The 12,846-nt window shown below is 39.8% G+C and overlaps 1 protein-coding gene across 4 annotated transcripts in view; it reads left to right on the top strand.

The window, feature by feature from the left end:
- LOC125460805 (A disintegrin and metalloproteinase with thrombospondin motifs 20-like) overlaps positions 1-12,846 on the top strand; it is a 357,534-nt gene that overhangs the window by 27,380 nt on the left and 317,308 nt on the right. For 3 of the 4 annotated variants that reach the window (XM_048548796.2, XM_048548795.2, XM_048548794.2), the window contains exon 3: positions 2,720-2,885. In XM_048548796.2, the coding sequence (XP_048404753.1) occupies positions 2,720-2,885 (166 nt within the window). Of the gene's footprint in view, positions 1-2,719; positions 2,886-12,846 lie in introns of those variants that run through there. The other variant, XM_059652319.1, reaches the window with a different exon arrangement.

Here is a 12,846-nt window from a genome sequence, read left to right as displayed (position 1 = left end):
TTTTAAAATAAGTGGATATAATTTCAGGGCATATAGACTCTGAATAACTTTAGGGTTGAGTTGCATACAAGGCTGGTCGTAAGATCATTAGCAATAGAAAAGGGAGCAGACCATTTAGTCCACTTGCCCATTTACATCAGTATTCTGTCTCATTCAATTTTAATTATATTCCATTGCCAGATATTCACTCTTCTCTGCAGAAGAGCATTCCAAACACTACTGACACACACAAATTTCTCATCTCCATCTTAAATGGGGAAAGCCCTTATTTTGCCATAGTCTCCCCTAGTTGTATTGCTCCTGATGTGCAATCACTTCTCGGCATATTCCTTGTCAATACTGCCTCACAATATAATATGAATGTATGTTTCAATGCGGTGGCTTCTCATTCTACAAAACTCCAAATCAGCTCAACCAGTTCATTCATCCCATGAGTTAATCTAGTGAACTTTCTTTGAATTGCTTCCAAGCAATGATCATTTATGAAACTATACTGTTAGACAGTAGACTTCTCAATGTAATTGTAAACCCAGAACAAAATTCACAGAAAAAATTTTGTATTTGTCTTCATTACCGAAACACAAACATGAGGCTATGATCATTAAAACTGCACAATATGAGGCCAGATAGTCAGCTCTCCATTAAATCCCTCAGCTAGTCCCACTCTCCTGCCTTGCAAGTGACCAGGTCAGGGTGTAATGGTCATTTCTGAAGAAGGGTCCCAGCCCAAAACGTCTACTTTCCTACTCCACTGATGCTGCCTGGCCTGCTGTGCTCCTCCAGCTTCAATCTGTGTTACCTCTAATGTTCTAGGGACATGGGTTCAAATCCCACCATGGCAGATGGTGAAAAGCTAGCCTAATAGTGACCATGTCATTGTCAATTGTTATTGAAAACCCAGCTCATTCACTAATGTCCTTTTTATAGTAAAGGAAATCTGCTGACCTTACTTGGTCTCATCCACATGTGGCACCAGACTCCAGCAAGGGACTCTTAACTGCTTGCTGGACAACTAGGGACAGGCAATAGATGCTAGAAATCCATCTCTCTCTTGTATAAAATATTTTAAAAAATATCTCTAGCTGATCTTGCACTCTGCAATTGGAGATACGACATCTCATAGGATGCCTTCAGCTTTGGTTGAGGGAGCATAATGCATGTAAAACATCTGTAAACTATACACTAGGCTCCTTTCTTTCACAACCTCACGTGAACATTTTGAAGAAAAGCAAAGCTGCACAGTATGATCTTTTGTAACAAAGTTTCATAAACAAATTTAAAGGATTTTTAAAATAGCTTACAGGAGATTTTAGTTGTAGAGATTGATGCATGTGCAGTTATCATCATATCCTGAAATCTTTGTAAAAATTACCGAACTGCATGTATCTCTCATTGCTCTTCTAATGAGGAAAATTTTGGATATGCATGGAAACAGCCTTGGAATTTTCCAATGTGACAATTCCTTTTTAAAGACAATTTTCACAACCAATGTTTGCGGGAAGATTTTTTTATCTGTGGTGACAGCATTTGTGAAACTTTTATTTACTGTTTTGCTACCAACAATAAATAGAGGAAATCTTCTCCGATTGCTTGTTTTGTTCACATTGACTTGTTCCACATCTACATGCTGTTAAAAGCTGTTATGTTCATTGGAATGGATAGCTGGAATTGATAATGAACTGCAAATTCCCTAGCAATCCCATATCTTTCAAATTGTTATTTATTGCACATTTTCAGTGCAATGATTTTTGTGATGGGGTGACGTTCTATCTTTTAAGATAATTGTTAACAGGTAGAATTCAGTAAATAGATAAATTGGTAAATATTAATTCAGAACTTTAGATTTAATGTCATGGTTAACTGCAAAGCAGTTTGAAGCTCAATATCATGACCAATGCAAATGTTTGAAAGCTCAACACCATCACACGTGCATGTGTTGTTCAAAGTGTTTTATTTTTGACTTCATCGTGGTGATGGATATTTAATGTCATGGAGTAGTTTAACTGTTTGCTGTTTTGGCTACAGAGGAGCTTATAAATACAATAGCGTCACAGTACGGAAGCAGACCCTTTGGTCCAACTTGTCCCTTCTAACCGTTTCTATTTATGTACCTGTCCAAGTATCTCTTAGATGTTGTAACTGTATCTGCACGTACCGCTTCCTCCGACAGTTCATTCCGCATATGTTTCAGGCTCTGTGCGAAAGAGTTGCCCCTCATGGTCTTTTTAAATCTTTTCCTTGTCACCTTAAATCTATGCCCTCTAGTTTGGCCTCCCCTGCTCTGGGGAAAAGACCTTTGCTATTCACCTTTATCTCTGCCCTTCATGATTTTATAAACCTCCGTGAGGTCACCCCTTAATCTTCTACGCTCGAGTGAAAGAAGTCCCACGACAGGCATCTGATGTACTTCAGCTGCAATAAGTGAGCTGTGATCCTGGCTCGCTCCAGGCTGCATCATGTCCTATGATCTGACTGATATTCCTGTCAGATTGGGCTCTATTCCAGGAAAGTATCTTTACACCATACAGCCTTTCTTGATTGAATTTCAGATTGGTCACATTCCCATTGTGGTAAATGTTTTGTGTCTGATGCTGTGCCTCCAACGTGCCATGTGATGGAGAAATGAAAAATTGTTCTTTGTAGCTTAAGCAGAATTATTGACCTTTTTGAATGAACAGCATGTTTGGTGCTAAATCCTCATTTTTATTACCTGTGACAGATGGGCACTTTTCAAACACCTGATGGACAATACTTCTTGGAGCCTCTCATGAAACCAGATGGAGGGCAATATGAAGATGAGCACAATAAACCACACCTCATATACAAGCATGGAGCACTGAATAGCAATCCTTTGGGAAAAACTTCTCATCTATGTGCAACGTTTGGTAAGTGTGAACACTTCACTTTGTTTTTGTCAAGGATTCATTGAGTATACTTCTTTTATAAAGAAGTACATGCATTTTCTTTCTCTCTCTGGTTCTAGTGCGCTGTGGACAACTAACCAAGTGTTCAGGGTGCTATCATAGGCAAGTCTGAATCTATCTTCACCTTGCATCTGTACATGTGCGCATCTGGCAGAAGTTGTTAAATAGTAATTAAGAGTATGAACCCTGGCTATATTCCAACTTCTGACTATAGAATATTGAAACTAACTTTATTTTCTCAACTTGGGGGCATGGGAACAAATTAAGATCAACTACTCCAGCACACACCGGCCACCTCAGACTATCTTTTACCCACTGTCATAACCATCTAAATAATTGAACATTTCTGCCCTCCCACTTTAAATTTGTATTAACCAACATTTTTACATCATTTTATCAGGGGGATTGGCTGCCTCAGTTGGCTGGATGGTTGGATGGATGGTTTGTATTGCAGAATAATGTCAACAGCATGCATTCAGTTCCTGCACTGGCTGAGGTTACAATCAAGCAAGGTCCATCACAGCGTCTTCCCTTGTCTGAGGCATGGTAACCCTCAAGTTAAACTACCACAAGTCATCTCTCTCTAATGACAGTCGCCCTATAGTCTTCCCGGACTATGTGGTGACTTTACCTTATTTACTTATCTTTACGTCATACATGGAGACAGGACTGTGCCATCTGTACAAAGAAACAACTGGCCTACTTAGGGTAACCAAGTGTGAAGCTGGATGAACACAGCAGGCCAAGCAGCATCTTGGGAGCACAAAAGCTGACGTTTCGGGCCTAGACCCTTCATTCCCAAAACGTCAGCTTTTGTGGTCCTGAGATGCTGCTTGACCTGCTGTGTTCATCCAGCTTCACACTTTGTTATCTTGGATTCTCCAGCATCTGCAGTTCCCATTGTCACTGTCTACTTATGGACCATTTTCTAAACAGCATTAGAGGAATCTGATACTTCTTGGATGGCTTATGAAGTGTTTGATCCTATGTCCCATTCTGTGCCTTGGAACAAGTATTTTTAAATTATGCTAAAGAAGTTTGTTATCTCTGATAGCTTTAGAGGTTACTTGGTTAATTTTCTCTCCATAGAGAGATCATAAGACTTTTGATTTATTTGAAAGGCCTTTCAAGTCGTAATCTACCAACAGATTAAACTGAGCAAATACAGATTATTTATATAGGTTATTTGTTGACTTTAGGTTCAAAATTACATTACAAATGTTGACATGGATTTTAATACATGTGCGCTTTTGATAATAGGCGAATGTTAGCAAGACCTGAATTTATAACCTGAAAAGTTGTTTGAAACCTGAAGTCTTTGAAAAATTCGAGAGAACATAATTTTTACTTTAATCTGGGCAAGTTCAATTTAAAAAAAACTTTTGAAAAGAACGTGGTATTGAAGATTAACAATTTTGTGTTGCTGCCCATTATAGTTTCATTATAAGTTTCTCAAACAATCCTCTTCTGAACAGATTGTTTAAGAACATGACACATGATTGAGAAAATGCACACTCTCAACTGATTGGCAGAAAAATACTTTGTGTTTATTTTTTAACTTATGCAGGAAAAGAATTTTTGGATTTTAGACAGTTTCCTGGGGATAAAACATCTCCAAATTTTGCTTCAATGGCCAAGTTTAAAAAAAGTCGAGCAAAGACCAAATAGCCTCCATAGGGAGGGTAAATGGCAGGTATAGAATGTATGCACCTGTGTGACTATGTCTGACTCGGCCATGTTTGACATCTGTGAAATAGAGTGCAAAGGTGGTTACAACAACACTGATTTTAAAAATATGGATTGGTAATCTGAGTACATTCGGATAACATAAATTTAGATGTCTGTAGATGAGGCAATGATAGAAATGTCTGCAATTTTTGGAGATCACGAAAGAATCTTCAACCCTTAGGAAAAGAGGAAGACATGTGAAGCAGGGTCCAGTGGTTTAATGCAGTTGGAAGAAACTGGCAGGGGACCTTGAAAAGAATTAATGGCATTGAGTGAGTTGCCAAATAAGCAATTGTATTTAATCAGTGATCTGGAGGTGAAACTGGAGCAGGATCAAAGAACTTAGATTGCTAACTGCAGCTAAGAAGAGAGTCCTGCAATGTTCCTTCTTGGGCACAATCGAGTGTGGGAAAACGGTGTAACAAACTCTGGTAAGTGCCTGATTTTACATGTTGTGAAATAATGTTACTTTTTTCAAATTCATGAGATACAGTACATACAAGTGTTTGTCATTGGATATACAAACTGACAATGTTTATCAATACAATTCTGTTCAACTTCTGAAGGACACAAAATTTTAACAAAATGTGCTATGTCTTTGTAATGTGGTTATTTTCTTCAATTTGGAGAGAAACTTCGGACCCTCCTGGTTGAGCTACAAGTCACCCCATTGTACGCTGTAAGTGTTGCAGTGCTCATATTGCATGAAGCATACTCCATTGCCAACACTAATAGTTACTTTCCTAGACACAAGCTCAGAAATCAACAAAACCATCTGATATAGTCAAGCTTGAGAAGTTTATTGGAGAGGGAAAAACCCTGTAAATAGGAAAATGACTCTGCTTAGTTTTGAGGTCAGGAGAATTATTGCAGCTACAGTGTATTTGCTGTTTGATAGAACACTTGAAGTCCCACGTCTCAAAGGACATTGAACAATCAGCCTTTGATTTGCTCAGGGTGCTGCGCTCCAGTATCATTCAAACATCAAAGTCTGTTGCTGATTATTTTGGTGACCCCGTAGATACAGCAATGTGATATTGGTTGAAGAGATTGGACTTGCATGTTTCAGATCTGGATTGTAGCCACTTATAAAAAGAGATTTATAAAAGCTTGAGGGTGTTGGGCTGGTTTCCGAGGGTTTGATGGCCAGAGTAAAATGTCTTTTTGTGTTAGAGGCAGTATAGTGGTGTGCAGTTATGACACTTGACTGGTAATTCAGAAATTAGGCTAAAGGTGAAGAAAGTGAGAAGTTAAAACACACTCTTGCAGTCTGCCAATTTGAAGTCAATTCAAATCAAATATGAAAATAATAAACTGAGGTCGTAAAAGCTGTTGTTATAAAATTAGTTCACTAATGCTGTCCTCACCAAGTCTGTTATGTGATTTCGGCTCTAATGGTTGATGTTGTATTTCCCTCAACATGGCTTAGGCAGTCACTCAGCTGTACCAAGTAGGGTGGGCAGTAGATATTAGAAGGGCCAACAAATGCCCAAAAACCAAGATAGGATATGTCTAACAAGTATCTCCACACCTTTTAGCCAGTCCCTTTGCCAACTAAGTAAAATAGATATGATTAGCACCAATATGGAATCTACCTGTTGAAATATGCTGGATGCACATCCAATGCTTCTGATTCCCTTACAGGAATTATGTCCCCACTTGAAAAGGCACTGTTCTTAAGAATATAAGAAATAGGGCAGGTCTCTGCCCTGTTATCAATATGGCTCATTCCCCATCTGATCCCAACATTGATTCTCTTCTAAAGTCTATAACTCTCACTCTTGAATATAGTTAACGACTGAGCATTTGCAGTCTCTGGAATAGTAAATTTCGAAGATTCACAGTGTTCTGAGTAAATAGTTTTTATCTTGATCAGAAATAACTGAACTATTGCCTTGAGACAATGCTCCTTCATTCAAAACTCTCCAGCTGTGGGAAACAAACTTTCAATATTGACCTTGTCAAATTCTCTCAGAATGGTTAGATATTACAATAAGACCACCTCTCACTTTTGTAAACTCCAAAGAGTATGGACTAATTTTACTTAATACCCGCTTGCAGGATAACCCTTTTCTTTTAATCAATCTAATCATTTCAATCAATTATTAATGGATTATCAACGTGAAATATTGCTCCAAGGACACAACAGGCAAGCTCACGTTTAACTGTATGATGTTCATTGCTATACATTTTTTTTGTTCAGTGTCTCCTTTACTTCAGTCACTTTTAAGAACTGTTGAAATTCCCAGTGAGCGCATTGAGTGAACTGATTTATTCTCATACAAATTATTTGAACAGTACATTCCAATTTTACATGGTTGTAAAGTATATGATTTATTAACCTTAACTGTTTGCTAACATTATTTTGAACAACGACACGTAACAGTAACAAATTGGGATACAAAAGGGTAGTTTGTGAATAAAGATAGAGTCATTGTAGTCTTAGCAGACCATTTGGCAGCTCTCTCATTCGAGAGAGGCAACTGATGTGGTTTAACCTGAGAGTCACCACACCTCAGGCGAGGGGAAAGGCTGGATCTTCATGGTAACCTCAATCGATCCCATGGCGTTGGCATCACTCTGTAACACAAACCAGTCATCCAGCCAACTGAATTGACTGACCCCTTTCTGCCGCAGTGATTGCAGAAATTGAGTATGTGGGAAGTTTATGGATTGGGGAAATGCATAGCCTTTCCAACCCTTCCTCCCCACACCTGCCAACCTCTGTCTTAACAGCTGGCCCTACAGTTAGTTACAGACTCTCAAATTGGTTGTTGCAGCATTTAAAGAGCCATGTGAAGTCCTGGGAACTCAGCTGAATCAACACTATTATACTATATGCGTGGCAAATTTTTGGGTATTTTTAGGATCAGGGTCCCTGTCAAGTAACATTCATCGGTAGATTTTTAAAGGAGATCCCTATTTCAAGATGTGACTGATTAGTCACAGTCCCTTCTTCGCTAAATTGAGCTAGTGTGTAGAATTTCTGCTGTCTTCAAGTTTCAAGAGCTTGCCATTAAAGCTTTGCTAACTTGTATACAATGTGGCATTGAACTTTCTACAATCCAGTCTAATCTCCTCCAGGAGTTTGGAAGGATGCCATGACAATGAAATTCTCAGTTCCCTTCACTGACCTGAACAGGAGGTATTTTGAGATTAACTAATTTGGGGGCAGTCACATCTCCCATTAATTTGCCAAAGAACAACGGAGAGAAAAAAATTGATTGGGATATGGAATAAGTCATTGATCCTCCAAACTTGCTTTATGTCCTAATTAACTCGCAAAGTAAAAGTTTTGAGATTAAGGACAGATGCCCAGAGCAGTTGGAAATGAATAATGCTGTCTTTGCATTGTTCAGCATGTACATCAGTGCACCATTCCATGGGAACCATCAAGTCCCCCGAAACATCATTCAAGTTTGAGCCAGAAAGAGTTGAATTGTGTCATCCTATTAGCACTGCTCGGTGACGTCTAATGAAATTTCTAGCCAAATTAATGTGGTGATGAAATTTCCTATAACATTCTTGTGGGACAGTTCACTGTTTTAAATGTCACACACATGGAAATTGTTGTTATTGGAAATACCTTGCCCAGTTCAAAGCAATATGACCTCTCCAAAACTACATCGCAGATTGTCCAATCCAGCCAAGTGAGGGAAATTAATGACACAGATTGACCATTGAATCTAGGGGTTCACTGATCTGTCTGGCCCATATTAAGTGGTGTATTTTGCTTTTGGGCTGTTACAGACCCAATTATTATTGAGTAATGGCTCCACCACCTTTCCCCATGGTTTGTTTCTGCAGGTTAAAGTTTGAATTGATACGTTGATAGCGGTTGTCTGAGAGCAACCTGATGAGTCCAGACTGTTTTACCCTGCCGACTGCCATTATTTATGCAAATGCCTGTAATGTGATAGTGTGGAACTGATATAACTGGTAAGGGAAAGGAAAGCAGAACTGATATGTAGTGTGACTAAAGTTCCCCAACAGAGGAGATCAATTTTTTTTTAAAAGTAATTTTATTCATTCCTTCATTGCTTTATTTCAACTACAAGATTACATACAGGAAAGCTACATAATGATGAATTTTGCAAGTAAATTCAGATTAGAAAATTGTAAGCGGTATGTTGGTTTTTTATAAGAATTAATTTTTTTTTGGTTATCCATGAGATGTAAGATAGTCCTGTTTCTGTTTTGTTTCCTCTTACAATAGGCAGATACTGCAATGAACTTCATGCTTGAGTGTTCTCTTAGATCTCTTTTCATTACCTAGATGGGCTGAAGAAGAATCCCCCAGATTATTGTTTCTTCTCCAAATTGACCTGGGGATTTTATTTTTTAATCCTGCTTTCAGTTTTGCACATCACAGGAGATGACATATATTTTGAATGGGGCGAGAAGTATATTTATTATGCAAACAAAGTATCAGAATTGTGTGATCGCTTCTGCAACATGGCAGAATATCTCAGCGCATTGCAGATGCAAGTAGCAATGGGCAGCACAGAGGAGGCTGAGGGGGATCTGATTGGACGTTGGCGATGGCAGTGCCTGGAGCAGGGACTCCTGGCTGTGGTAGGCACAGAGCCTGGAATGTTGGCGGTGATGGTAGTGCCTCAGCTGTGTTGGTGGTGGTGTCCAGAGCAAGGATGTTAAGCCTGGAGCGAAGACTGTTGGCAAGGCAGCGACAGTGGAGTCAGGATCTCTTGGGGGAATTGTTGTCATCGTCACTGTGCCCAGAGTGGGCAGTCTTTGAGGTTGGAACATCAGAAGCCCTGGAGCCATGCATGAGACACAATTTGAACAGAAGATGAACTCTGTTTAAGTAATGTTTTAGAATCATTGAATTCCTACAGTGTGGACATAGACCCTTCAGCCCAACAAGTCCACATTGACCCATCCCTCATAACCCACCCAATCTACCCATCCTGAACACTATGGGCAATTTAGCGCAGCCAGTCCATCTAACCTGCACATCTTTGGACTGTGGGAGGAAACCGGACCACCTGGAGGAAACCCGCACAGACACTGGGAGAATGTGCAAACACCGCACAGACAGTGGCCTGCGGCAGGAATTGAACCGAGATCCCTGGCACTGTGATGCAGCAGTGTTAACCACTGAGCCACCATGCTGCCATTTTTTTAAAAAAAAAATCATCTTGTTTTTATTAATTTGGTTCTGGGTCCCTTTTTGTTTGTTTTATTTTTCTTTTTGTAGTTTTATTATTTTTGTAACACAAAATGGCACTGGATTTTGGCGATAAAACACTTTTCACAGTAGCGCCCTAGACATGAATGATTTTTTTGTCTTGTATTTGTGGTATACAAAATTATGAGAGAGATAAACTGGTAGATCATGAGAATCTCCTCCTCGTGGGAGACTTGTTAACGACCAGAGGCATGAGTTTTATGTGAGGACCAAGTGGTTTGTTTACAGGAGGTCTGAGAAAGAACTGTTTTCACCCAGACAGTGGTAGATACATTAAACATGCTGCCTGAGAGGATGGTGGAGGTAGGCACTCTCTCAATACTTGAGAAGCATCTGGATGCGTTCTTAAAATGCCTGAGTATGGGCTATGGACCAAGAGCAGGAAAATGTGATTAGTATAGTTTGATTTTGGTTGGACAGTATAGACATGGTGGGCTAAAGGATCTGTCCCTAAGCTGTATGACTCGGACTCTAACTCGGAGAGTTTTTACCTCATGGTCATTGTATGTCTGTAATGCCTTCCAGTTTATATCGTAGTCTTATCGGCCCCTACCATTGTAAACATGCCCAGCCCTACGCCACCTTTCAAGCCCCACCACCAATAACAGAACCTTGGTTATGTATATCTCCCTCTTCTCGTGCTCATCCAATGATGGTCAAACCATCATCCTCTACTCTGGAACCTCCTCCGTAAGCTGCCTCAATCTCCATCCTTCTCTCCTCGTTTTAGGACATTCCTCAAAACCTACTGTTTTGAGGTAGCTTTTGACTGTATACCTTGAATCATTCCTTTGCCTGTGCTCAATTTTATCCTGTAATGGTCTTTGCAATTTTCCTGTCCATTGAGTATGCTATATAAATGGAAACTGTGTCGGATTCTAAATTCTATTTCTACCATTAAGCATATTGTCAATTTAAGTTTCAGTGCAGCAAATTTCTAGAAGTAGCCTGATGCAGCTTTCCAGCAGTTGTTTTACTTATTAACTAAATAGTTGGGATTTGTGAACATGCCTACGGTTGTAAATGAAATGATCTGTTGGAAATCTATACCATTGCAGGTTACGTAATTATTGCGAGAGTGATCCGAAGTGTTAAGTGAAATTGATGATCACTTTCAACTACTATTTAAATAATTACATTTTTTACATATCTTGCAGCCAAGTGAGTCGCAAACTTGTATCACTAATGTATTGCACATGTAGGTAGACAGGAGTCAATGTTTTGTTTTGCCACTTGTTTTGATTTCTTTTGTGGGGGGGGGGGGGGAGAGAAAAGAGGAACCCTCATGTTAAGATAAAGATCATTGTGCGAACGGCAAGTTAAAAGTTCAGAACTACAGCCTCAATCACATCCTATGCAACAATAATTAGCCAACACAGATAGTCTTATGCTGGCAATGACAGAGAACAGCTCTCCTTCATTCTTCAAAGTCATCTCACCATTTCATCTTAAAACAGATGCTATCTTTTAGAAAAGGTCTGAGGCCACTGGAGCTGGACATCTACTGTTTCAACTGGACTCATTTATTTGAGTCAATTTTAAGCTTTGATGGTGGCTGCAGGTGTCTTATCTGTCATGTTGTTATCAACCATTATTCAAACGGAGGGGCAAGTAAAATAATTCCCTTCATCCATCTATCTCTCCTTCCTCCAATCAATTAAGTAACACCCTTATCCTGTGAGTCCATTGATGGAAAAGTTGACATGGTCTGTATGGCAATATTAGAGAGCTTGCAACATGAAAATATTTTCACTTTATGTAAATATTTAATAATGTATTATGACCAGACATTTCCCTACCATGGCACTGAGTAGGAAAATTATTAATGGGTCTGTGCTTAAAATGCATATCTTTCAGAAGTTTGTCTTTGTTTGAATGACCTAGAGTTCAAAAGTATCCCTTGGATCAAGCAAAGAGTAAATGAGAAGAGGAGACGGAGCACCTGACGTCACGGCAAGATTATTTAAAGCAGGACCTTGTTGCTGATAATCATTGAATCCCTACAGTGTGGAACCAGGCCATTTGGCCCAACAAGTCCACAGCACCTGTCCAAAGAGCGTCCCACTCAGACCTATTCCACTACACCTGCATTTCCCATGTCAAAACATCCCTGGGCCCTATAGGCAATTTAGCACAGCGAATCCTCTTACTCTGCACATCTTTGGACTGTGGGAGGAAACCAGAGCACCCAGAGAGAACATGCAAAGTCCACACAGATGGTCGCCAGAGGAATCAAACCTGGGTCCCTGGCACGGTGAGGCAGCAGTGCTAACCACTGAGCCACTGTGCCATGCACCAACCACTGAGCCACCATGCTGCCTGTCTACGTCACTCTAGAAGGAGATAAACGACAGCCTCCCTGCTTAAGTGCCAAGTCTTTTTAAGCCTCAATTTGCATTGTTTCATTTGCTTTGTTGAGCACTTTAACCCATTCAAAACCCTGCAGGTTAAAATTGGAAATGGCATTGCAAGGTTGAGTTCCAAGAAAGTAAAAGAGCTGCTAACTATTAACCACCTAGCTGCAGGGCACTGAAGGTTGAAAGCCACTCAAAAGGTGCTGCCTTTGCATCTGGCTACTTCTAGAAATTTGCTGCACTGAAACTTAAATTGACAATATGCTTAATGGTAGAAATAGAATTTAGAATCCAACACAGTTTCCATTTATATAGCATATTCGATGGACAGGAAAATTGCAAAGACCATTACGGGATAAAATTGAGCACAGGCAAAGGAATGATTCAAGATATACAGTCAAAAGCTACCTCAAAACAGTAGGTTTTGAGGAATGTCCTAAAACGAGGAGAGAAGGATAGAGATTGAGGCAGCTTACGGAGGAGGTTCCAGAGTAGAGGATGATGGTTTGACCATCATTGGATGAGCACGAGAAGAGGGAGATATACATAACCAAGGTTCTGTTATTGGTGGTGGGGCTTGAAAGGTGGCGTAGGGCTGGGCATGTTTACAATGGTAGGGGCCGATAAGACT

Source organism: Stegostoma tigrinum, chromosome 18 (genome assembly GCF_030684315.1).
Source record: "Stegostoma tigrinum isolate sSteTig4 chromosome 18, sSteTig4.hap1, whole genome shotgun sequence".
NCBI lineage: Eukaryota > Metazoa > Chordata > Chondrichthyes > Orectolobiformes > Stegostomatidae > Stegostoma > Stegostoma tigrinum.
The sequence above is the reverse complement of the archived record's forward strand: the minus strand, read 5'-3'. Positions and strand labels throughout refer to the sequence as shown.